This window comes from Amphiura filiformis, chromosome 3 (genome assembly GCF_039555335.1).
Source record: "Amphiura filiformis chromosome 3, Afil_fr2py, whole genome shotgun sequence".
NCBI classification, from domain to species: Eukaryota; Metazoa; Echinodermata; class Ophiuroidea; order Amphilepidida; family Amphiuridae; genus Amphiura; species Amphiura filiformis.
Window position 1 is genome coordinate 10,697,248 of NC_092630.1, and position 26,268 is coordinate 10,723,515.

The 26,268-nt window shown below is 36.2% G+C and overlaps 2 protein-coding genes across 4 annotated transcripts in view; both read left to right on the forward strand.

Moving 5' to 3' along the window:
- The window catches only part of LOC140148018 (trans-1,2-dihydrobenzene-1,2-diol dehydrogenase-like), a 66,322-nt gene that overhangs the window by 35,824 nt on the left and 4,230 nt on the right, over nt 1–26,268 (forward strand). The window lies entirely within an intron of this gene.
- Nucleotides 1,301–25,767, forward strand: LOC140148019 (trans-1,2-dihydrobenzene-1,2-diol dehydrogenase-like). Of its 3 annotated transcripts, none has more exons than XM_072169846.1 (8): nt 1,301–1,448; nt 5,209–5,426; nt 15,431–15,594; nt 15,796–15,931; nt 19,098–19,214; nt 20,105–20,229; nt 23,281–23,446; nt 25,402–25,767. In XM_072169846.1, the coding sequence occupies exons 2-8, from the start codon at nt 5,228–5,230 to the stop codon at nt 25,506–25,508; spliced, it is 1,014 nt and encodes a 337-aa protein (XP_072025947.1). In that variant the 5' UTR covers nt 1,301–1,448; nt 5,209–5,227; the 3' UTR covers nt 25,509–25,767. The 3 variants fall into 3 exon arrangements, with proteins under 3 accessions (XP_072025947.1, XP_072025949.1, XP_072025948.1); XM_072169848.1 differs by lacking the exon at nt 1,301–1,448 and adding an exon at nt 2,143–2,164; XM_072169847.1 differs by lacking the exon at nt 1,301–1,448 and adding an exon at nt 2,157–2,221.

Below are 26,268 nucleotides of genomic sequence, written 5' to 3' on the forward strand. Positions count from 1 at the left end.
GTACATTTTACCCCGAATTTTATCCTCAAATTTTTGATCCCCCCCCATTAAGGACTGATTTTTTTTTATCCCCCCCTTTTTAGGACCCAAATTTTTTTTTTTCCCCAATATTTTCCAACCCCCCCCCTCCACCAAAGCATGTTTTTGGCCCTTATCTCCAAAAATTGTCAAATATTAAAATTTGACTTTTATTGCTAGTTAGGACTAACTAAAGGATTAGGATTTAGCTATGTTTCATTTGGCAAAACAGTATAATATTTTTTTAATCCCAAAATATTAGTTCTGTATTTTTGTGGAATAGGGAGTAATGCAGGTAAAACAACTTTTTCATTATTTGCTACAGGAGCAAATAAGAAAAATACTTGAAAATCCCCCAAAATCGGAAAGGTAAGGGACGATATACATGTTATTTTTTTAATTGGCCTTACAGGTTCTTTGACCTAGAGTCTTTTTTTTAGCTGTTCCAGTGAGTAATTTGTTGTTTTTATAAAAGGAATGACCTTCAGAGTCTATGCCTTGAGGAAGAACAAATAATTAAATTGTCCATAAGGCTAATGAAAGTCGATTCCTTGTTTCCCGTTACCCTACTCCGCTCAAAACCAATTGCTGGCCAAATATTTCATTATTTTGAATAAAACATTGATTTCTATAAACTTTAACATACCAATAAAAAATTGTGGTTTTAAATATATCATAAATCTCTTTCTGTTGATTTTCAGGGATTTTCTTTGCAGTAGGAGCATGGCATATGGTTAATAATGACTTAATAATAAATACCTACTCACTTCTCTGTCCATGAAATAATGAATAAGGCCAAATAAAAAAAATAAACATGTTTCACGCCCCCTCCCGCTTCCTTTTTTGAGAATTCTTCAATTATATTTTTATTTTTTGAAATTCAGTTAATATAACTCTTTAAAAGATATGTCTAAGAAGTAGAGATGCTTTTTATAGCATTGCTAATATACAAGAAACACTTTTGGAAGATTTTATAATAATTAGAGGGGTCCTATCTCTCAGAAAAACAAATAAAAAGAGGCCTCCTCCTTTTTCCAGGCATTATTGTGTACGCTATAAACGGCTCTAATTATGGGTTTTTACACCGATTTTGCGATAAAAAATAAAAAGCCCCCGCTTCCTCCTTTTTTTTCCAAAAACCCGGACGTGAAACATGTTTTTTATTTTACTTGGCCTAATGAAAAATGAAATGGTCACCTACACAATCATGAAAAATTGTGTAACGGGAAACAAGGAATTGACTTTCATTGGCCTAATCAATCATCATATCCATGGGGTGGAAAAGTACTGCATGGGTACTAGTAGTTAATTGCCCTACACACATGGTATAAATTTCAACTTGTTCAGCGTGTCATTGGCAACCACAGTCACACTCAGTTTTAAATTTAACACATTTTATTGGCTTATTTTGAAGACGAGCAGTGCCAAACGTAAGTTGATAAACCAGTAATTTACATGAACAATGAATGTTTGCATGGTTAAAGCAAAGATACATGTATTGAGTATCTTTGGTTAAAGCTGTAATGTTTGATCTTATTAAATTGGTTAATTATTTTTTCCAAACCTGATTTCTTTGAATATTTGTAATGTCTTATATACATCTTAATGGAATCTGCCAAATTTGTTGTGTTTGTAGATCAACAGGGCAATTTATGGTCATTCTTGTTTTTAAAAATCCTTGTAGAACTCATGGCCAAAATAGCCAGTGGGGTTTCTTTCACTTTACCTTGTTATTAATGTTATTGGACCGGGCTAGCATGAGCTGACCCGGTACGTATTAGTCGGAAATAAAAAATTGTTGTTTCTAGAAAATGTATAAGATAGAATTCGTAAAGAAAACAGGTGGACCTGGAGCAAGTTGTTTTGATAATATGTTTAAACGTGTAAACATTAAAGTTGTATGTGAAGGGAATTTGGGTGTTGAAACAATGATGAAAAATTAACAGGTTGTTTAATTTTTTTAGGAATGAAATTAAACGTTGTTAAATTGTTACAAGTCAGTCGCTCTGACGGTTTATACAGCATTCACCTTGTGACCTTGAGTACTCTTTCATGTGTAGTTTCACTTGGGGTTACCAAAGTTAAAGAGACTGTCATAGTCAAAGGTCACCATGGTCGAGGTCGGGACATGCTATTAGTATTACATGTACTACCCCCACTGGGTTTCACTTGCAGCTAGCATACAATGTAGCAGTATGCGACTGTGAGTGAACCTGATAGATAGTGAGGGTCTAGTCTCCTTCACTATACCACCGGACTACAAACTATCTTTGCATGAATTGTACACCTGTGCACTATTAAAAATTCCCTTTAAAAGGGAAAGCCAGCCTCAATGTAGAAGAGGTCTTGTAATTAGTTTGGGTCACCGTAAAAGGCATTTTTAGGATCCCGCTTACATCCCATTTACATGACAGTCCTCCAAACCATCAATAATGAGAACATGCACACTGAAACAGCATGTTTCATTCATTAGGCCTACTCCAAATTGTTTCGTCTTTTTGTCTTTTCTGCTTTTTACCTATGCCTATTATTAATATTAAGAAATACATTGCAGTTTTTAGTTTATTCGCTATATAAACTCACCTTACATGGACATTTATATTTTATATTAATTCGCAATGTATAGTTTACTATGTATACTAGATAGTGTCAAGCACATAAAGGACTGATTACTCTACCATATGACTACAAATACAATCTTCACTTTTAGACTGTATTTTTCTGATTGTGTTGATTGTTAGTCCAAAACTCCTGCGAAGCTATGGACATGGCATCTTACCTACTCCGTTTAATAATAATCTACATTGTGTGTTTTCTCTTCAATCATTTTCATCATGTTGAATGTAATTTTATGAAGTGTCATTTTATTTTAATTAATAAATTAAGACAATAATTTGTTTATTTTCTATAAGTGCATGTCAAATGGGTACATTGTTCAATACTATAGGCCTACATTTATAAATTATGTCCATATTATAGCTAGGACCTAAAAACTTTTATCCATAAAACGATACAGGATAGCATAGATAATTACTTGAACAATACTTGTAATTGTATATTCTAATTTCAAAACAATAACATCAACTGACCGCAGGTAATTGCGCAACTTGCAAAATATTAAAGGAAGATTACCGATATGTTTGCAGAATGATTTCTTTAATTTATCATCAATTACATTATATTTTATGTCCCAAATATAATTTCAGACCATCTCTTGCCATCAAATACTATCAAAGAAAATAATATATCAAAAGCATTACTCATGACTTCACATGGAATCAATACTGTCCCGGTCCATCCCTTTTTAAAGGGATTTTATTTCAGCTAAAATGGACAGAACCCTTTCTGGCAGTTATAACTAATATTATTTCATCATTTTGGGTATAGAATAATAAAATCAAAATTTACTGAAAAGCGTACATTATGGCTTTAGGCATGCAGCAGAGCAACTGTATGACATGTATGTAGTCATTGAAGATAGGCCTTTTATTTTGATGAAATCATTACAGTAGTCTACCTGACTATGCAGTCAACTGGCACTTCCCTGGTCTAACCATCAAAATGCATTTAACTAGACAAGAGAGATTCTCTCTACTGTCTGTGATTAGGGACTGTTCACAACCCGGGGTACTCAAGTTTGATTTTGGTGTGCTGCTGAGAATTTGAAAGTGGACCCATAAATATACCAAATTTTCAAGAAATTTGGACCCATCGATATACCAAAATTCAAAGTTTTCGGCCAAATTTAACCCATATTGTCTTAGTTTTTACAAATTTTCCCAAAATTTTTTGAACAATGTGGAAATTTGGGCTAGATTGAAGCAAAATTTGGCTATTTTTCAAGAAAATTGAAAAAAAATTGAAAAAAGGACCCAGTCATATTCCAAGATTGGCTTAGAAAAGGGGTCATTGATATACCAAAAGGCCGAAAATGCTACCCATATTTGCAGCACGTCCCTGTTTGGTCATTTGTACTAAGTACCCCCCTGGGGTTCACAAACACTTGTAAGGGGCGGCTTGATGCAAAAAAAATATTCACAAGGATAAGTCATTCAGATTGTAATTTGGTACTTTTGAAATGAAAAATTGGGCAAAAAAGAAGAAAACAGCAGTATTGACAAAGTTGAAGTCCCATTCAAATACATGTAGCTAATTGATATACTATCAGTATATAAATTACAGATTCATGTAAAATGCCTTAATTGGTTTTATAAATAGGCCTACATGGCTTTTGGCTGAACTACTTGCAGGATGTGTTAGCACATCTATGACAATGACAAAGGTGCCATAATCTGAATTTTGATGATTTTTACGATCATCTGGATGAGCAAATCACTGAATGGGCCTTTAACTATTGATTAAATAAACCCCATTTTAATATGTACTTTCAAGTCCCACAATAAAATACCATGCAATTGTTTTTTGAATGGGAATGTCATATATAAAGGCCTATTACTCAAAAACATGACTTGGTGACTTGTTCCGGGTTTTGTTGGAGCTGCATGGTCACATGTGCTTATTATCAAACGCTTTTAAAGCATGCAAACATGAAGCCTCTCATCCACAAAGGTTTTGAGCAACTGCAAATCATTGATACACATAGTTATATACGAACAAGTAAACCTACAAATGTGTTTCTCAACCCCATTAGTTCAGTTGGTACATTATGTAAAGCGCCAGACTTTGGTACAATTTCATGTTTTCAAAAGCGCTCGATAGTAAGCTAAGGCGACGAAAAAGAGAACCCTGTTCTACCGGCCCGACCGACCCAGATTTTGAAGAAATTGGGGAAACATTTTTCCTGTACAAATGAATGCCGACCCAAATTTCTGAAATTTCAGGAACAAAATTGTTTTTTGTATTTTCTCAAATTGCGAATTATTTACAGATTTTGGTGATTTTTTGGGTCATTTCAAAAAAAAAAAAAAAAAAAAAAAATGACCGACCGACCCTACTTGAAAGGTCCGTCTGCCCGTAGAACAGTGTTTCTTTTTTTCGTCGCCTAACTATTAAGTTTTTACGGTATGTCTGGTAAATAGTTTTTTGAAGCAAGTGTTATCTGCAATGATTCAAATATTTAAAAATATATATATTTTATTACATAAAAACTGCATTCCAAATTAGATTTTCAACATCGGAAGAGCTTTTAGACAAACTTTATGGTAAATGTGATCTCTAATTTATACACAGGTATATGACCTTGTAAACCATGGCATTACGATGGGGTTTTGTATCTGCTGGCAAGGTTTGTAGCGATTTTGGTGCATGCCTACAAAGTCTTCCAGAAGAACATAAAATAGTAGCCGTAGCAGCTCGAGATCTTGATAGAGCCAAGGAATTTGCCAAATTACATGATATACCACAAGCATATCAAGGTTATGACAAGATAGCTGAAGATCCTAATGTTGGTAAGTTGAATATTAAGGGGTTGTTAATTGGAATGACAGGTGAGTCAGGGGTCAAAAACAAAATTGTTACCTTTTTGACCTCAGCACATATGTGTATGTATGATCTGCCATACAAAAATTAAAAAAACAATACCTTAAAGTATCATTTTTGTCTCGCCTGATAAGGCAGGAGACTATATAATCACTTTTCCGTATGTATGTGTGTATGTGCGTATGTGTGTATGTGTGTATGTGTGTGTGTATGTGACAAATTTGGTTAAAGTTTTGGTTAAAGTTTGCTTTCCGCCTATTTTCTCGGAGACTATGAGTCGCACGCCTCAAACTTGGTGGGTGGGTACATCTTGACCCGAGACAGAACCGGTTCGTATTGGTTAGTGGGTCAAGGTCACTGAGGTCATCTAGGGGTCATCTGAGGTCAAATTAGTAAAAACTGTCATATGGCCATGAAACTTGGTGGGTCCAGTCAACATTTAAAGCCAAATTTTTGGAAGGTCATTTCAAGGTCACCAGAGGTCATCTGAGGTCAAATTAGTAAAAACTGTCGTATGGGCATGAAACTTGGTGGGTCCAGTCAACATTTAAAGCCAAATTTTTGGAAGGTCATTTCAAGGTCACCAGAGGTCATCTGAGGTCAAATTAGTACAAACTGTCGTATGGGCATGAAACTTGGTGGGTACAGTCAACATTTAAAGCCAAATTTTTGGAAGGTCATTTCGAGGTCACCAGGGGTCATCTGAGGTCAAATTAGTAAAAAGTGTTGGATGGGCATGAAACTTGGTGGGTACAGTCAACATTTGAAGCCAAATTTTTAGAAGGTCATTTTGAGGTCACCAGGGGTCATCTGAGGTCAAATTAGTAAAAACTGTCGGCTGGGCATGAAACTTGGTGGGTCCAGTCAACATTTAAAGCCAAATTTTTGGAAGGTCATTTCGAGGTCACCAGGGGTCATTTGAGGTCGAATTAGTAAAACAGTCGTATGGGCATGAAACTTGGTGGGTACAGTCAACATTTTAAGCCAAATTTTTGGAAGGTCATTTTGAGGTCACCAGGGTCCATCTGAGGTCAAATTAGTAACAACTGTCGGATGGGCATGAAACTTGGTGGGTACCGTCAACATTTAAAGCCAAATTTTGGAAGGTCATTTCGAGGTCACCTGAGGTCACATTAGCAAAAACTGTCGGATGGGCATGACACTTGGTGGGTGCAGTCAACATTTGAAGCCAAATTTTGGAAGTTCATTTCGGGGTCACCAGGGGTCATCTGAGGTCAAATTAGTAAAAACTGTCGTATGGGCATGAAACTTGGTGGGTACAGTCAACATTTGAAGCCAAATTTTTGGAAGGTCATTTCAGGGTCACCAGGGGTCATCTACGGTCAACTTAGTAAAAACTGTCGGATAGGCATGAAACTTGGTGGGTCCAGTCAACATTTAGAGCCAAATTCATCAGCCAGATAATCGTGCCCAGCCGATAACCGCCAAATTCATTTACCGCTATCAAAAGTAATTGAAAAAGCAGGCGGTCGCAAAAGCAGGCGAGACTCGTGGTTCGAGAACCGCCTTGTTTAATGTTTTTGTCATAATCACGCTTTTTTACAAATTTCATCTGTTTGTACCGGGACGTGTCTGTTGCCAGGTACATGACAGAATAGACACACGTTACAACCTTGAATAATAATACAGAATTGTGACGTTATATACTTCTTAACCTATCTTAGAACTACCCTCCAATGTGCCTATTATTTCAATTGTTATACTAGTGTTCTGGTTGGTTTATTGCATATACTGTATAGAAATTATGCAATATGACGTCGAGCATGACAGAGTCATCTTCATTCAAATAAAATTCAGGTACCCGTAAGGTACCACAGAGCAATTCGCACGATAATACAATAAAACAGATGAAAGGTATGAATGGTTGTGGAATCGAATTGCAGACCTGTCCCTCTGTCACCTTAGAACTGCATCTCGTAGGCAATGGTAGGTAATAAACCTACCGGAACAGTATAACAATTGAAATAACAGCATGTCTTGGTCTCAATTCAAGATGTGCAATTTGGACACACATGAGTGACCGGACAGCATTAATCTGCATTTTTGGGAAATCATTTATTGGGGAGTTGTGAGTTAGTTTGCAGAGTTTATATAGACGTAACATGATGATGCATGTGTGGGTGGGGGCTTGTGTTAGGATGTGGTTACCTCATCATTTCGGTTTAAAATGTTCGATGTGATGTGTGCTTTGTGTGATAGCACCTGTGCAAAGTTGAGGACTTACATTTCATTTATTATTAATTTTCTAATAGACAGACACCTTAACAGCGAAACAGTTTCACCTTAATTTACTGGTCTTCCACATGATAGTTATTTATAACAGGAATGTACAACATTTAACACCATAATGTGAAATTCTTGTCAAATTTGAATCTTGAAAGATGATGAAATAATATACGTAATAACATTTAAAGCCGAAATGATGAGGTAAATAAAATAAATAAATAAATGAAATAAATAAATGAAATAAATAAATAAATAATAATATTTTAATAATAATATTTATTTCTTATATAGCGCAATTACATCAAAAGAACTCAAGGCGCTTTACAAAACATGACATTAAAAGCACATACATTTGTAAAATATGAGAACAATATTTGAATTTACAATTTTAAAACATACAAATAGTTTGAGGAAACCAAAATATTAAAAACCAGTTTGAAAAAGACAAGCAAGATATTGCACAGCATGAGCCTAAAAAGGCAAGATCAAACAAAATGCAATTGACTGTGAAATATACATTACTAGGCGGTTACCCGTATTTGGCGGTTCTCGGCTGTCGCGATTACCTGGCTGATGGTGACTGTACTCACCGAGTTTTATGCCCATAGGACAGTTTTTACTAATTTGACCTCAGATGACCCCTTTTGACCTCGAAATGACCTTCCAAAATTTGGCTCTAAATGTTGACTGTACCCACCACGTTTCATGCCAATACAACAGTTTTAGTAATTTGACCTTGAAGACCCCAAAATGACTGTCCAAAATTTGACTCTAAAAGTTGACTGTACCCACCAAGTTTCATGCCCATACGACATTTTTTTACTAATTTGACCTCAGATGACCCCTGGGTGACCCCGGATGACCCCAAAATGACCGTCCAAAAATTTGACTCTAAAAGTTGACTGTACCCACCAAATTTCATGCCCATACGACAGTTTTAGTAATTTGACCTTGAAGACCCCAAAATGACTGTCCAAAAATTTGACTCTAAAAGTTGACTGTACCCACCAAGTTTCATGCCCATACGACATTTTTTTACTAATTTGACCTCAGATGACCCTGGGTGACCCCGGATGACCCCAAAATGACCGTCCAAAAATTTGACTCTAAAAGTTGACTGTACCCACCAAATTTCATGCCCATACGACAGTTTTTACTAATTTGACCTTAGATGACCCCTGGGTGACCTTGACCCACTAACCAATACAATCTTGTTCTGTCTTAAGTCAAGATGCACCTACCCACCAAGTTGCATACCCATATGACAGTTTTTACAAATTTGACCCCTAGATGACCTCTGGTGACCTTGACCCACTAACCAATACAAACTTGTTCTGTCCCGGTGAAGACGCACCCACCCATCAAGTTTGAGGAACGTATGACCCCAGTCTCCGAGAAAAACAATTTTTACTAATTTGACCCCTGGATGACCTTGGGTGACCTTGACCCACTGACCAATACAAACTTGTTCTGTATGGGGTCAAGCTGCACCCACCCACCAAGTTCGAGGAACGTGCGACCCCTAGTCTCCGAGAAAATAGGCGGACAGACAGACAGACAGACAGACAGAGTCACAGAATCACAGAGTCACAGACTACCAGTATTATTATATAGATAAAACGACAAATAGCAAACAATGCACACAATACATATTGCACAACATAAATGCAACAGCAATTTCGAGATCAAGAAAAGCAAGAAGCCATGCAACATGCATTATGCAAAAATTAAATAAGAGAAATGTTCCGCAATACGCATTCACAAGTAAACACAGCGCACGGAAACAAAAAACCCTTGGAATGCGATTGCAATTACATTTCACAAAAATCATACAACAAGATATATGAACAATATTTAAATTTACAATCTTAAAACATACAAAACAATATATTAAAACAAGTTTAATACAAATTCCCTTTAAAAGGGAAAGCCAGCCTCAATGTAGAAGAGGTCTTTAATTAGTTTTGGTCAATGTGAAAGGCATTTTTAGTATCTCGCTTACATCTACATGACAGTCCACCAAACCATCAACGATGAGAACATGCACACTGAAACAGCAGAAAACATTAATTCCTAATCTCACGCCAACTCTTTTAATTCATTACTCCAAATTGTTCTGGTCTGTTTTTGTTTTGTTTTGTTGTTGTTGTCTTTTCAGCTTTTTACCCACGATATCTCAATTTCCAATTTTGTAATACCAGAACTTACGAACTCAATATCTTCGCTTAGGAATGTCCGATTTCACTGCTTTCGATATACCACTTCACAAATACACTGCCGGTTTGAGTTAACTTACATGTACATTTTATTTTAAAATAACTTAATTAATTCGCAATGTAGGCCTATAGTTTAAGCCTACTATATTATAATAGATAGTGGCCAGCACATTTATAAAGGACTGGTTACTCACTACAATGTTCACTCTTAAGGGTGTACTACACCCCTGGCAAATTTTGTGCATATTTTTGCATTTTTCTCAAAAATGATAGCACATTGGTGACAAGTAAGATATGTATATTATAGGGGCAAGGACTGCAACTACTGTACTGAAAATTCAGCAACTCAAAGCAAGTAGTTTGATTTATTGATCAAATATTGGTTTTCCCTCATTTTTGACTGTAACTCCACAACTGTTGTCCGTGCTGAAATAAAATTTCCAGTGCAGTAGTTGTAGTCCTTGCCCCTATAATATACATATCTTACTTGTCCCCAATGCGCTATAATTTTTGAGAAAAATGCAAAAATAGGCACAAAATTGGGCAGGGTGTAGTATACCCTTAAACTGTGTTTTTCTGAATGTGCTGATCATGTTGATTGCTAGTCGGCATCTCCTGCGAAGCTGTGGACATGGCATCTTACATACTCCATTCTATAACAGTCTGCCTATTGTGCCTTGTGTGTTTTCTCTTCAATCATTTTGTTGAATGTAATTTTATGAATCAAATAGTTATGTGTCATTTTATTATTATGCCTCCACCGGAGGTATTATGTTTCCTGGTTGTCCGTCCGTCCGTCCATCCGTCCATCCGTCCATCCGTCCATCCGTCCGTCCATCTGTCCGTCCGAGCTTGCGGGTGCAATTTCTCGTAACTGGTAAGATGTACAGTGATGCAATTTGGTGGGGGATGGTCGTTAGCGGTCTTCAAATTCCAGTAGGTTTGGTTAGTGGGTCAAGGTCACCCAAGGTCATCTAGGGGTCATCTGAGGTCAAATTAGCAAAAACCGTCGTATGGGCATGAACCTTGGTGTACAGTGATGCAATTTGGTGGAGGGATGGTCGTTGGCGGTCTTCAAATTCCAGTAGGTTTGGTTAGTGGGTCAAGGTCACCCAAGGTCATCTAGGGGTCATCTGAGGTCAAATTAGCAAAAACCGTCGTATGGGCATGAACCTTGGTGGGTACTGTAAACATTTAGAACCAAATTTTTTTGAAGGTCATTTTGGGGTCATCTGGGGTCACACAGGGTCATCTGAGGTCAAATAACTTAAAACTGTCGTATGGGCATGAAACTTGGTGGGTAGAGTCAACATTTAGAGTTAAATTTTTGGAAGGTCATTTTGGGGTCATCCGGGGTCATCTGAGGTCAAATAACTTAAAACTGTCGTATGGGCATGAAACTTGGTGGATACAGTCAACATTTTTATAGTTAAATTTTTGGATGGACATTTTGGGGTCATCTGGGTTCACACAGGGGTCATCTGAGGTCAAATTACTAAAAACCGTCGTATGGGCATGAAACTTGGTTGGGTACATTCAACATGATACGCCTCAAGGTGGAGGCATTGTGGCCGACGCTTTGCGTCGAGAACCGCGCAAGCCGAGAACCGCTCTAGTTTATAATAAAGAAGTTATTAAATTAATAAAGTAAGACAATTTATTTATCTATATAAGTGCATGTCAAATGGGGTACATTGTTCAATAGGCCTATGGCCACGTGTTTTGAACTCGCCACCCTTAGCGTTACATCACAAATATTATGAATTTTTACACCAATCAAGTTTCAAATTAGAATATCTCCACAACTATCAACCCTAAACTAGCAAAAGTATACATTTTTGGAAAGCTGAAGGCATAAGCAATTTAAATATACACATTTCAACTCATTGTACAGGGTGACCTTGAAGTTATACAGGGTGGAATAAAAAAATCCAAATAAAAAATGGGTCACTTAATGCATTGCTTATTACTAACTTGCAGTTATAAACTGAAAGTAAACAACATTGATTTGGTTAGAGGTTAGGGGGAGCCCACTGATTTTGGAAGAAAAAAAAATCACAGCTGTTTGGTAATCTCGGTATACAGGGTGTCCCAAAATATGTTTATGGCCACGTGTTTTGAACTCGCCACCCTTAGCGTTACATCACAAATATTATGAATTTTTACACCAATCAAGTTTCAAATTAGAATATCTCCACAACTATCAACCCTAAACTAGCAAAAGTATACATTTTTGGAAAGCTGAAGGCATAAGCAATTTAAATATACACATTTCAACTCATTGTACAGGGTGACCTTGAAGTTATACAGGGTGGAATAAAAAAATCCAAATAAAAATGGGTCACTTAATGCATTGCTTATTACTAACTTGCAGTTATAAACTGAAAGTAAACAACATTGATTTGGTTAGAGGTTAGGGGGAGCCCACTGATTTTGGAAGAAAAAAAATCACAGCTGTTTGGTAATCTCGGTATACAGGGTGTCCCAAAATATGTTCAAATTTTTTTACAATTCAACATATTTTGAACTGAAACATTTTACCCCTAGCCCATACAAAAAAAGTAAGTCCATATTTAGATTCCTCATCAAATTTCCTCTCAGAAAATGTAAACTTTGACTATGATAGGATAAGTAATTGAAAATTTAGGGCAACTTTTAGATTTTGAAGACATCCGCATTGCTTACTACAGTGTTTAATATGAAAACAGGTAGTTTTGCACATAAAAGTTTGCATTTCATAGACTAAACCAATCATAAAGAGTTCAAAATGATTAAAAACAATTAGCAGAATAAATAATCTTTCAAAAGAGCTCTTAACCATGTCTGTAGCCCATATGGATGCAAAGATATGATCAGTTGATTCAACGCGCACACACAAAATCTTTATTTCCCATAGACTTTGCACATACCGCCACCGCCTCATCCGCCACCGCCTCATCCCCCACCTCGGTCATTCTGAACTCAAACAACTCTAACTCCACTATCTTAGCTGATAAACAATTCTCCTTTGGAGGTCTTTTAGGGCACACATTTAGCTACAACATGACACCAAACACACTTCAATACCTTTTGTTTAAGCAGAGATATAACAATTTGAACGAGTCTCGATTTGGAAAAGCGTAACAACACCACCATTTTTGGGTGGCGAGTTCAAAACGCGTGGCCCTATACATGCATAAATTATGCCCATATTATAGCTAGGCCCTAAAAACTTTATTTTGCATCGGATTTTTCCCGTTGAAAAGACAAAACTGATGTTTATGATAGCAACCATTTCATCAATAACATTTTGAGTCATTTTTATCCATAAAACGACACAGGATATGATAGATAACTACTTTCACATCAATATGGTCCATATGATCACAGATTGTTGAGAATCTGTGATATGATCCGAGGATATGATGAAGATTTTGATTCTATAGATCTGTTATCAACATGATATCACGCTGTTCAGTGGTCAAGGAGTAAGGACCCCGGTCAAGGACACTGATATGACATCATAGGTGATGTCAGATTTTCTTCTGCTGACCATATGATGCTATATATTAACTATTATTGTTACATTTAGGCCTATACCTAGAACTTTTAAAGTCATAATTAGTTCAAACATAACTTTGGTAATACTCACTCGTTTTAGTTTGTTGAAACGGCAAAACATACTTACTTTTCCTTACAAATCGAATTAAAATATTATAAAAAAATTCAACCACAAAAGTTTTAAACAAAAGTCATTCCAATACCAATAAAAAATAATCTCTTGAGCATACAAACACCATCCCAGAAATAGGTACCAGCCCGATGGGCTGGCGAAAAGACAAGCAATATATATATATTGCACAGTGTAAGCCTAAAAAGGCACGATTGATCAATCTGCAATTAACCTACATTATAAAACACGCAAATAGCAAACAATGCACACAATACATATTGCACAACATAAATGCAACAGTAATATCGAGAACAAAAGCAAGAAGCCATGCAATATGCATTATGCAAAAAATAAATAAGAGAAATGTTACCGCAATACGCACTCACAAGTGAATAGGCTACAGCGCAAGGAAACAATAAATGCCTTGGAATGCGATTGCAATTACATTTCACAAATCATACAATAAGATATATGAACAATATTTGAATTTACAATCTTAAAAACATACAAAAACCAATATATTAAAACCAGTTTAAAAAGACAAGCAATATATATATATATATATATTGCACAGCGTAAGCCTAAAAAGGCGAGAATGATCAAAATGCAATTAACTGTGAAATATATATTATAAAACCACTAAAATAGCAAACAATACATATTGCACAACATAAAAGCAACAATAAAAATCGAGATCAGAAAAGCAAGAAGCCCTGCAACATGCATTATGCGAAAATTAACATAAAATATACATAATACATTACACATGCAAAAACAAATATGACTCAAGATAACAGCAAACATCAAAATGACATAAAAATTGTTTAACAATTGTATGCCTTCTTATCCGGAAGTTGATTCCATAGATAAATAAATAAACAAATAAATAAATAAATAAAATAATTAATTAATTAATTAATTAATTAATATTAATAAATAAATAATAAATAAATAAATAAATAAAAATTCATCCGTTATCCTCTATAAAAACAGCAAATTTATTTGAGTCCAATAAGGTGCCATGGGGTATGTTTAAAATTCACAAATATGTAAAAAAAATAGGTTTGGGAAATATTAACGTTAAATTTTCACGTTAAAACGTCGTCACTTTATGCCTTCCAAATAATGTACATTTTCCTGATTTTTGCCCTTAACTGGTGGCATTATTTTCATAAAGTGATTGAGGTTAAATGTTTCAGTGAATTAAATATTCATGCAATATGAAGGTCTTTCTTTTTGTTCACAATTAGGATAAAACTTGATTAATATTCAAGACAGTGTCAGTAAGTTATGGGTTACACGTCGATATTCTTGAGGTCATTAGTAATTTACTATCATATCGTGAAAAACCAAATAGCTGAGGAGTTAGCTCAATATGCTAGGAAAATATTCTGTTCGATGACCCTATGACGAGACTGGCTAAATAAGCTGTATTTTTGCTGGAAAGGGTCCGAAAAATTGGCAGTCGATGTGCGTCATCTTGGATAAATTTGGTGTACTGAAAATGCCCAGCAACTGTCAATCAAATACGAACTTGTCAATTGAATATAGGATAAGTCTGTTCCACCGTGGCAGAAGTACGCTAACGTTGTTGTGCGAACCGTCATGTAAATTTTAGGCTAAGGTGCCTGAGCGTTACCAGGACGTTACTAGGTGTACTGAAAAAGCCTAGCAATTGTCACTCAAACTGCCGATGTGTCAATTAAAGTTGCCGTAAAGTGACTTCAATTTTTATACAGGGTTTGAATACGAGTGTCACAGCCCTGATGTCACCTCTTTGCTTATTGAAAAGAAACTGGCATGTGTACATATTGTCCTTAACCATTCAATCTATTTTATTATTTTTTCCTCCATACAGATATTGCCTATATAGGCGTAGTTCACAACTATCATTATGAGCATGCTTTACTCATGTTACAGCATGGTAAACATGTCCTATGTGAAAAACCCTTGTGTCTCACAGAAGCTCAGGCTAAAGGTCTTGTTGCTGAGGCAAAGAAACAGAATGTATTTTTCATGGAGGTAAGGTTTAATGAATGTATATGTAGTTATTTCATGATTTAAAACAAAAAAGGTTGTGCATATCAAAGCAGTGACAGCCTTTATTAGTAGAAAGGCATGCATCTGATGCCCTGTCTCACAGAACACCTGTGTTGAATTGTTGATGCTTAATTTGATCATATTAATCTGTAATTTATGTGAATGTGATTCTTGTCCACACAGGGAGTATGGAGTCGTTTCTTTCCGGCATACCAGAAGATTCGGGAGATAATAGGAACTGGTCAACTTGGCGAGGTTAAATTAGTTATTGCAAACTTTGGTGATTATGCCCTCGATGTCGAGAGAGTATGTACAAAAGGTATGTGCAAATTGGGCTATTCCCGAAGTCCATACTCCCCCTGTATGTATGGCTTTACCTATACTGGATTGAGAATTGGGATTTACCCTTTGCCTATTCTATTAAAACCCATACTCCCTCTCTTGTACACTTTGGCTAAATCTTGCACAGGGGGAGTATTGTTTTCAAATGGAATAACCCAGTGGCAGCTAAAACAAGTGCACTTGAAAGGTCAAGCACTCAAGTAGGCAAAAAATTGGGGGTATTTGGGTCCTTGCTGACGGTGCACGGAGACAAACAAAAGCAATTGTGCATCTCATGTGAAGCATCTTGGTACTCGCGTGCTGGTCGCATTAAGTGCGCCTCTCAAACAAGCCCATCATCCATGTCCCGCGACAACAAATACCTCAAGCTCATTTTTTTTGCTCCATGCCTGTATTAAGATGGCGGTCGAGTCCTGGTTCTCCTTCTCTAATTCTGTGCCTGGAATACATCATCACAGGCTATATCTCTAAATCTGTAACAATTGGTTGCAATTATATTATGCACTAAGGGAACAAGCCAAAAATCAATGACATCCGTCCCTGCCAGAAACCTCATCATGAAATGTTGAAAATTTGCCAGGGCTTTAACGTAAGGAATTAAACTGGACAATGGGCATAAAGGGTTACCTATAATGTAGTAATGCTGTGGAGGGTAAAGAAAGTTCTGGCATTTCCACAAAAGTATAGACTTATTACTTTTCTTACACTTTCTCAAATTTGATAGCAAAACATTAAAAATACCTTGATAACTAATTGAACTACAATGAACTTCTTGATCTGCCATTGACGTGAGTATAGTCCCACCCGTTTTGGGTGAACATTTTTCAAAATTGGGGGTGGGACTATACTCAATTTGAATGCATTTTGATATCATTAATAGAGTATGACATGAAAACAAAGTATAAATTTTCATATTAAAAACACAAAACAATTGAAATTTTTGGGGTGGGACTTTACTCGAAGGTGGGACTATACTCACGTCAGTACGGGTATATAGGCCTAACTAGTGTCTGGAAAAAGGGGATTCTAAAAGACATCATGTTATATGTATGAGTAGGCCTATATTTGGAGGGAATGGTTGCTTTGAGGTTCCCGTCTTAGGGGTCCCCGCTGTCTAGATTTCTATGGGGCTTAAAAACGGGGTCCCAAAACAACCATCCCTATCAGGCACGTATCCACGATTTGGCGATTGGTTGGACTTGTTACTATCATTCAAACAATTTAACTATGTGTGGCCGGTGTCTGCTAAAGGGCCCTGGAATATTTAGCAGATGTCATTATTGGCATTTTTGTCTATTTTAGCCACAATAAAATGCTATAAATATCAACCCCCAATATCAGACCCTTTTTAGGACATTTTTTTTAAATTTATTTTTTTAGTTTAATACTAATTTCAGAGGTGATATAAAATCAATTCAAATACAATATAGCCTACATATGATGAATTCTATTGGGTTCAAATTTTCTGTGGTTTTAAATTCTTAATTTTTGAGTTTTTGGTGTCATGTTGAAAATTCCTATCACATACACTGTAAAACAGTTTTACATTGAATGGCTGGATTAGCAAAATTAAATGCCCACAAAAATGGTAGTCATTGGCAATTAGGGAAATTAAGTAATAGCGAAATTAAAAAGCTTTACAGTAATCATTTGTACAAAATTGATTATTGGTTAAGGTCATATGTATTATGAACGTCAGCTACATCTCACGTGTCATTGGATCCCCATCAGATTGGATCAGATTATTGTTCCTAGAACCAATGACCGTGAAACAAGGACAAAAGTTTGTAGTGTTCTGGGGGTCAAATTTTTAAAACTTAATAAAGGTAGGTAGGGATTTAGTATATATATTCAAGGACATTCTCTGTGATAAAAAGTTATCAATGCAACTTTTAAAGCTGTAAATTGCATTTGATAAAGGCCCTGGATCTTTTATTCTTCTTTTTTTTTAAATTAATTTCTTTATTTCTTTAATTCTTCTTGATTTCTTCCTGGCAGATGGAGCATTTTTGTTTTATTTTTTCTTCTCTTGAGATTCCCCTCCCTATGTCCTTCCGTATTACCTATAATAATAATAATAATATTTATTTGAATTACCAAAATACAAACAATATAAAACAACATACAAGCAAGTAAATGGTAATTCAGGAAAGAAAAATAGACTTGTAAGTCCAAACACAGAGTGCTTTCCTTTCCTGTTACATAATATAAATTATATATAAAAGAAAACACAAAAATAAATACAAAATTAAATAGATATAGAACTGACCTGCATGCAGTGGCGTAGATTTCTTTTTGACATTGAGGGGGATGGAGTTGGACAAAATTCTTCAAGTATAGTCAATCCAGCACCTGTTGGCGACAGAATAAGTTTATGGCACAATTGCGCAAAAAATTGTGCTATTTTAAAGCTAACCTGATGAAATATGGTGTAAAAGTAGAATAAATGCGCGCAAAGCGCATGAACATCACTTTTGGGGCTAAAATGGGCAAATATGAGGTTAATTTGGTCAGAAACCCACTATCAGGTGTCAACATTGGGGGGATGATTGTATGGATCATCCCCCTGGTAAAATATTGGGGATTTATCCCCCGATCTACGCCTATGTCGGGATGAATTGTTGAAAGTCACACAGGGGATACTCTCACAGGGGGATGGACCACACTTGCAGATACTCCGCTTCCTTCTATTTCCAAAACTGGATACCTTTTCCCGGTTACATCATGTACGTGGCTAAAGGATAAATTCAAGGAATATATGCAAATGTTGTAATACAGTGTTTCTTTGAAATACATGTACAAGGGAAAGTTTTGAGTGATGCTAAGCTGACGTTGTCGCTTATGCACTCTTAAACATGTTAAATGTTTGCAACTGCTACAAATGAGAAACATGTTGATAATTGCAATAATATATTTATTAGTTAATGTTTTCCAAAAATGGTTATGCAAAGTTTGTTGTTTAAAAAATCACGTTTTTGTACAAACGTTATTGAGTATTTTTACCCCTTCCCGTAAACGAAACTAATTTTATTTATAAGACGTCATCGATAATTTGGTTTGTTCCCCAAGACGGAAGTTATATGAATATTTTGGTGATTTATGTCATAAATATAATGATATGATAATGATCTTCCACATTTCAGCTACTGCCGGTGGAGCCATACTTGATAAAGGCATCTATGCTATACAACTAGCAAGCATGGTGTTTGGTGGACAAAAACCAACATCTGTGTCTTCGAATGGATACCTATTAGATACAGGTAACTAAAGTTCAACAAATTCCTTTTGGATCAAATGAACTGGCTTTTTAAAGTGATTATCTCACCATGGGGAATGAGGCTATCACTTTTTTTTGTTAACATATAAAACGGAACATACTTCAGGCCTAAAATTCATGGGGATTCTTAGAAAAATATGAGCTCTCTACTCATGCCAAAATTTCCATATTAACTCTAACACGGACCATGCTTTTTTGCTATCAGAGACAAAGAAGGAATGAAAAAGGATAGAAGATGAACAAAAAAGTCACTTGGTACCCGGGAATTGACCCTGGGACCCCATGCATGCCAAGCACGAGATCACCGACCTCAAGTCATGGGGTTTTCACTTTCGTGTGTATATATGACTTGGGATGATTGCGTCATGGCAACATGTGGTATGCATACATGCGCAGTGATTTTCCTCGTAAGATTTGTGGGTGTTACGGTTAATATGATAAATTGGGGGATGAGGCTGTGGATCTGGGACTATTCCAGATAAGGTCCATACACCATGTACACCCCTATAGAAGACAGGACCTTAATCTTCCATACACAGTGTGAATATCAAATGGGAGTCAACTCCATTTGAAATCTACAAATCCTGTGTGTTGGAGATTAAGGTCATGTCTTCTATAAAGGGTGCATGGATTTCAACTAGAATAGTCCGTTGCAATTGTAGTGCAGAGTATTTGGTATGAACTTTAAAATCATTAGTACTAAATTTTGCAGCAAGTGAATTTTTTGCTCAATTTGTGTATTGTATTTTGGCTTCATCTTGCTTCAGTGCACTGCAGATAACATAATTATGTAAAATTAAAAGACAACACACTGCAAATTCGGTAAAGAACGAGAAAGTCTCTGCACTAACTTCATGTTATTTTTTTTTCAAGGTGTTGATGGGATGTCCAGTACAGTATTAAAGTATCCGAATAATGCAATGGCTGTGCTCAATTCATCTATCATGTGTGATTTCCCAAATGAAGCCTTCATCATGGGTGAAAAGAAAAAGATTAAGGTAACGTGGGATCCATTCCACTTAATTTTTAACCCTTTGTAACTCAAGTAACTGTTCTTACCCTGGACCAAAACAAGTATATTTACAGCACTGTACTTTAAATATGCTTTCTAAATAACATTCCAATGTGCGACATTTGGAACGACGATAAAGCACCTTTAAAGTACAAATAAAGCACAATGACCAGAAAAGTACATTTAAAGCATACTGAAAAAGCACATTTAAAGTACTGTACTTTAATTGTACTTTATACCAAACAAGCATATTTAAAGTACTGTGCTTTAATTATACTTTATACCAAAACAAGTATATTTAAAGCACTGTGCTTTAAATATGCTTTCTAAACAACATTCAATGTGCGACATTTGGAGCGATGATAAAGTACCTTTAAAGTACAAATAAAGCACACTAACTAGAAAAGTACATTTAAAGCATACTGAAAAAAGCATATTTAAAGTACTGTGCTTTAATTATACTTTATACCAAAACAAGTATATTTAAAGTATACACATATACCAGTAAACTTATACATTGTAATTATAAGCTTACCACATTTATGGAGCTTATCAAAGTATTGGTAACACAATTATGTTCACAAGCATACATTACCAGTAACTATCTCCTATAATCAAGCCTGTATTTGTAAGTCCATTAAGTCCTTCATTTTATATAAATATGAACAGTTTTATACATCCATTGCATTATACAACCTTAGCACAAGATGGCCGTTGGTATTTTTCAAATCTAGAAGAATGTAGTCATGTGACTTGTATATGTAAACATCACATGACCATGTTGACCACATTAAAGTACATTTAAAGTACACTGAAAAGCACATTTTAAGTACTCTTACATTGCTGACAATGCCACAGGGGAAAACCAATCCAGGTAAAGTATACATAAAGTACTGATAAAGTGTATTTAAAGTACACACTGATGTTCAAAATTTGGTTAAGTCCAAAATAAGCATAATTAAAGTATACTCACTGACACTGGGAAAAAAACTAAGTCCAAATAAAGTATAATTAAAGCACAAAATATTTCCCATATTTATCAAAATATTCATAAAGTATAATTAAAGTCATATAAAGCACATTTAAAGTGCCTTTAAAGTACACAGTTTTTCCAGGATATGAAAAATAAGCACATTTAAAGTACACTTTATATGTACTAATTACCCAGAAAGTACAGTTAAAGCCCCGGTGGGTTCAGTTTGTATTTAAAGGTAGGACGTATGACCGTTCCAGGATTTGAAAATGACCCCTATTTCACGGGGAATCGAGGACATTTGCAGCAATTTTACCCCTATTTTATGCTTGAAATCAAGGAAAATTTGCCCCAAATACCTCCCTATTTTTATCATTTCGAGGACGATTTTCATTTCACCCCTTATCACAAGGAATCGAGGACATTTTTCCGAAATAAATACCCCTATTTTTACCATTTCAAGGACGCTTTTGAATTTCCTCCCTATTTCACGGGAAATGAGGACAATAACGAAAACTGTAGCGGTAAAACGCGGACGAAAGTCCTAGAAATACACCCTATTTTTCATTTCAAGGACAATTTTGCTCCAAAACACCCCTAATTTGAAAAATCGCGAACAATTTTGTCCTCGAAAATTCCGCGGACATTTCTTGAAAAGTACCCCTAATTGGAACCATCATGCGTACACATTGTCAGTGAAGACTGAACCCACCGGGGTTAAAGCACCCATAAAGTACAGATAAAGTACATTTCTAATGTGCTTTATTTGGTCCAGGGTAAATTTAAGAATACCCAATATTAGATGTAACTTTATGAAGGGTCCCTGTAGTAAATCCATATTACTTGCGAAGGGTACCGTCCCTAAGACTTGTTGTAAGTTATGAACGATTTTGAGACTTGGGAAACTTAGTAAAGTTTAGTGAAGTGGACCCTAGGACACATACACTTATTTAGGCCTACCTCTGCCATTAATCCTGGATCTTGTGTGTTGCTATAAAAATGAGGATGTCGGAAATGAAATTTAAGCAACACAGAGGCCAAAAGGGTAGATTTGCAGGGGCGGATTTAGAGGGGGCGCACCTGCCGCGCGCCCCCTCCAATTTTTGCAGAGCGGTGAGTCGGCGCCCCTATTGTAAATTCCTGGATCTGACCCTGATTTGGGTGTGTATGATACACCGTATCATATATACTACCAACCATGGTCAGCAATTAGAGAATAAAAGATAGGATTTTGTCTTTTGCCTATCCAATATCGAATCGTGTCATAATGGATGGGCTGGCCAATATTTTGAGTAGTGGACACGATATTGGATAGGCAAAAGACAAAATCCTATCTTTTATTCTCATTCTTATTCAGTTTTAATGTAATTTTTGCGAGAAAACTGCCTTTTTTCAGAAAAAAATAAAGTTACTTTTGTGAGGACATCCCGTTGTTTTAAATGAACGAAACCATCACGAACATCTAAGCCGCCGAATCGCGTTCTTAGTTCTCGCCGCGTGTATATACGCGAACGCATTATCGCGCGATCATTGAGGATCTACAAGCGTGCCGCCGTTGCGTGGCGGCGCGCGCCCTGACTAATATCACTATCAACTATTGTGAGATATTATACACCAGAAAACCAATCAAATTATGTGAATTCTTTACAAGATGCACCTATTGAATAAGAATGCACAATAGAGGTATCTTTAAAATGCATTGGCATATGCAATTGAGAAGAAAGAAAGAACAGTTTACCAACCCAAAGTGTTACAATTAAACAAGACAACAAATAAACATAAGTCCTGACCGGCACATAACCCAACTTGAAAAAAAAAGCAAGGGAATGTGTGGGCATAGGATTCAAACCGACCTTCCTATATGCAATTGAGACCTACTGCAGATCCTCCTTGAACTGTGGACAGTGCTTACTTGCTTGCTTGCAGGTATAACCACAGTATAAAATGTGAAGTCTTGTGTGTGTCCTCGTTTGCAACAATGATGCACCTCCTCACACCTCACCCCTAGGACCCCCTGTTTAGTTTGTTTTTAATTAAGATTATTTTTTTATCTCTGCATGACAGGTTTGTTTCCCTTTCTGGTGTCCAACCAGAATAGAAATCTCTGATGCCGAAAAGATTATTGAGGTGCATGAGTTCCCGCTTCCAGAAATCAAGGGTGATTTCATCTACACTAATGCAACAGGGATGCAATCTGAGGTTGCTGCTGTAGGGAAGTACATCAAAGAAGGTAAAGGGTTAAGTGGGGAGGTTTGCTGTAATGTTAGCATCATTAACACACCTAAACACTCATGATATGTTCCACAATACTTGTTTGATACTTTGTTTGATCACTTTCATTTGGTTTATCCTCATTATGGCCCACAGTAGTTTGTAAGTACTCCTTGCCGGCTCCCCTGGCTATTTGTTATACACTACTAATATAGACCTGGACAATGCATGAAAGTGTGATGAACTATTTGTAGGCCATCTGAAAAATCTACTTTAAAACCAAAAAATGTGCATTTTAGGTATTGATGCTTTGAAATGGTATGTTTTCTCTTGTTACTTGACATTTTTTTTCTAAAATATTACATGTACCAAAACTGATTATAAAGTTTACACCCCTACCCAGTGTAACTCTTCTAGCCTCAAGGGTGCACGACCACTTTGAGGTATTTATGGTTCAGTGCCTTAATCCTTTGAACCCGACGAGCCGCCATAGTGGCTCACGGTAACCTGTACCGTAGTCCCGACGAGCCACTATAGAGGCTTCTACCATGGTGTGTCAAAAACCCGAAGAGTCGCTAAAGCGGCTCACGTAACATCAATTGCGATATGTTTTGTTTACATCGGAATCCTTTGGCTATCTGGGAGACGGGGTTCAGGGGTCGGAGACCTTTTGTTTTGGCGTGACGGGCACAATGCTGAGGCAATTTTCAAGGTCATTAGGAAGCTCAGGGTTGGATGTACAGGACTATGTGGTAGGCCAGGGTTCAAAGGGTTAAAACAAGAAGTCTCAGGTCCACTTTGGTTGACTTTTTTGTCATTTTGGATCTATATCATCCAGTTTCATTTGTTTTTTAACTGTGAGTTCTGAAAATTAGAAATTTCTGCACCAAATTATCATTTCTCTATTGAAAACTGTGTATGCTATTTAATAAAAGCAATTGCTGTTTTCATTCATCTGTTATACCACATATAGCCAAGCCATTTCCACCTATTCACTTTCACTTTGTCACATATTCTTTTCATTTGTTTTCCTCCAGCAAGTCATCAATCAAACTAATATTAATAATGCAATAGTTTCGATATGCTTAAGGCACCAGAAACAAACTTATTCGATCTTTGGATCAACCGTCGATGCTACTTCGGTGCTTGTTATTAATGAACTATCAACTAATTAATCAGAATTAAGGCTAAATTTATATTGGCCAATATCACTGCATGTACAAATTACTATGTTATCACAATTAACAATAGTAAATTAAATGATTTCATAAATAATAAGGATCGACCAAGCACCGATGGTCGATCGAAAGATCGAAGTAATTTGTTTCTATTGCCTAACACCTTCAATAAATCAGTATTAGCTTTAAATGAAGTATACTTACACTAGCTTCCAGAGAAATATGTCACTCTCTCGCCCATGGTGGGTATACACAGCATAAACATGTCAGAAAGTGGGGTTCTGATTGGCAGATTCAATCATAACTACAAACAACAGATCAGTAATCTGATTGGCCGATTACGAATCAAAGCTCCGTTCGGTGCCAAACCGGTGCTCATGAAAGCCCGGCATATGTTGTCCATTAACGGGGAGCATGCATCGAACAGAGCAAGAGTGCTGTTCTCCTCGGGAAGCTAGTGTAGTGTACATATTGTGTTCTTACCAGTCACATCTGTAGAGAAATGTCGCCCTCTATAAAGTGAGAAGATAGCTAAAAGTCGCTCTCACAGATGTTATGTTCAAATAGAGTTGCCCAATGTGCTCATTCTATTTGAAATTCATACTCCCACTGTGGCAGATATTTCCAAAATCTTCCACAGGGGTAGTGTGGATTTCAAATGGAATGGCCCAATTTATTGTTGTTGTTGTTATTGATGGACCACTTTTGGGAAGGAACACATTGACACAGAATCAACATTCTTGAATAATCCGTTGTCACAGATTAATAAAGGATGATTCTGTTCAACTTTTTTCAGGGGCTAAGGAGTCGCCGCTTATGTCACAAAATGAGAGTATTGTTTTGGCTGGGATAATGGACAAAGCACGCCATGATTTGGGTTATTACTATGATGATGAGAAGTAAAGGTTTAAGTGACAAACACTTGATATCAGGATTTGACTCTTGCATACTTCTAATTTTCACCGCTTCACGAGGTACCACCAGAATGTTGTAATGGTACGGTCCACAATGATTTTTCGTTGCTGATGGCTGCACAGCTTTAACTTCACTACATCGTTTTACATAATTATTTTACACCTGTAAACTAATTCATCATTAAAATTAACTCATGTCATTTACACATTTAGCACGACTAATGTGCCTTTTAAGTTATGTGCCTATTAAACATAACTTAAAAGTAACCATAAGAGTATCATAATGGCTTTTGACAATTAATAATTTTGTGATTGTAATATGTTTAAGCCTAGATAATAAGCTTTTGTAATTGTTTGTTATTTTGTACATGTATGTTTGTTTATGCACGGCCCCAAGGAAGAACAACTTTGGTTGAATTGGGCTTTCCGTGTTGAAATAAAGTCTAATATATATATATAAGGGCCGGTTTCTCGAAGTATGGCGAGTGGTCAGGCTTCCTAAGCCACTAGGCTGAAGCCCAATTAATTACAATTTCTCATCGTACATCATCTAGAAAGATAAATCAATAAAATGGACCCAGGCTAGCCTGCTGGTTAGGAAGCCTGACCATTAGCCAAGCTTCGAGAAATCTGGTGTATAAAACAAAGCAATACAACATTTTAACATGTTTATTACTGATTTCCATTTTTCGATGAATAAATAGTTTCTTACTTGCTTGTTTACTTTTGCATATTCCAAGCATAACAGG

Coding starts and splice junctions, on each gene's coding strand:
- LOC140148019 (XM_072169846.1), top strand. CDS start 5,228: ATGGCATTACGATGGGGTTTTGTATCTGCTGGCAAGGTTTGTAGCGAT. Junction 5,427..15,430: donor AGCTGAAGATCCTAATGTTG/GTAAGTTGAATA, acceptor TCCTCCATACAG/ATATTGCCTATATAGGCGTA. Junction 15,932..19,097: donor CGAGAGAGTATGTACAAAAG/GTATGTGCAAAT, acceptor TCCACATTTCAG/CTACTGCCGGTGGAGCCATA.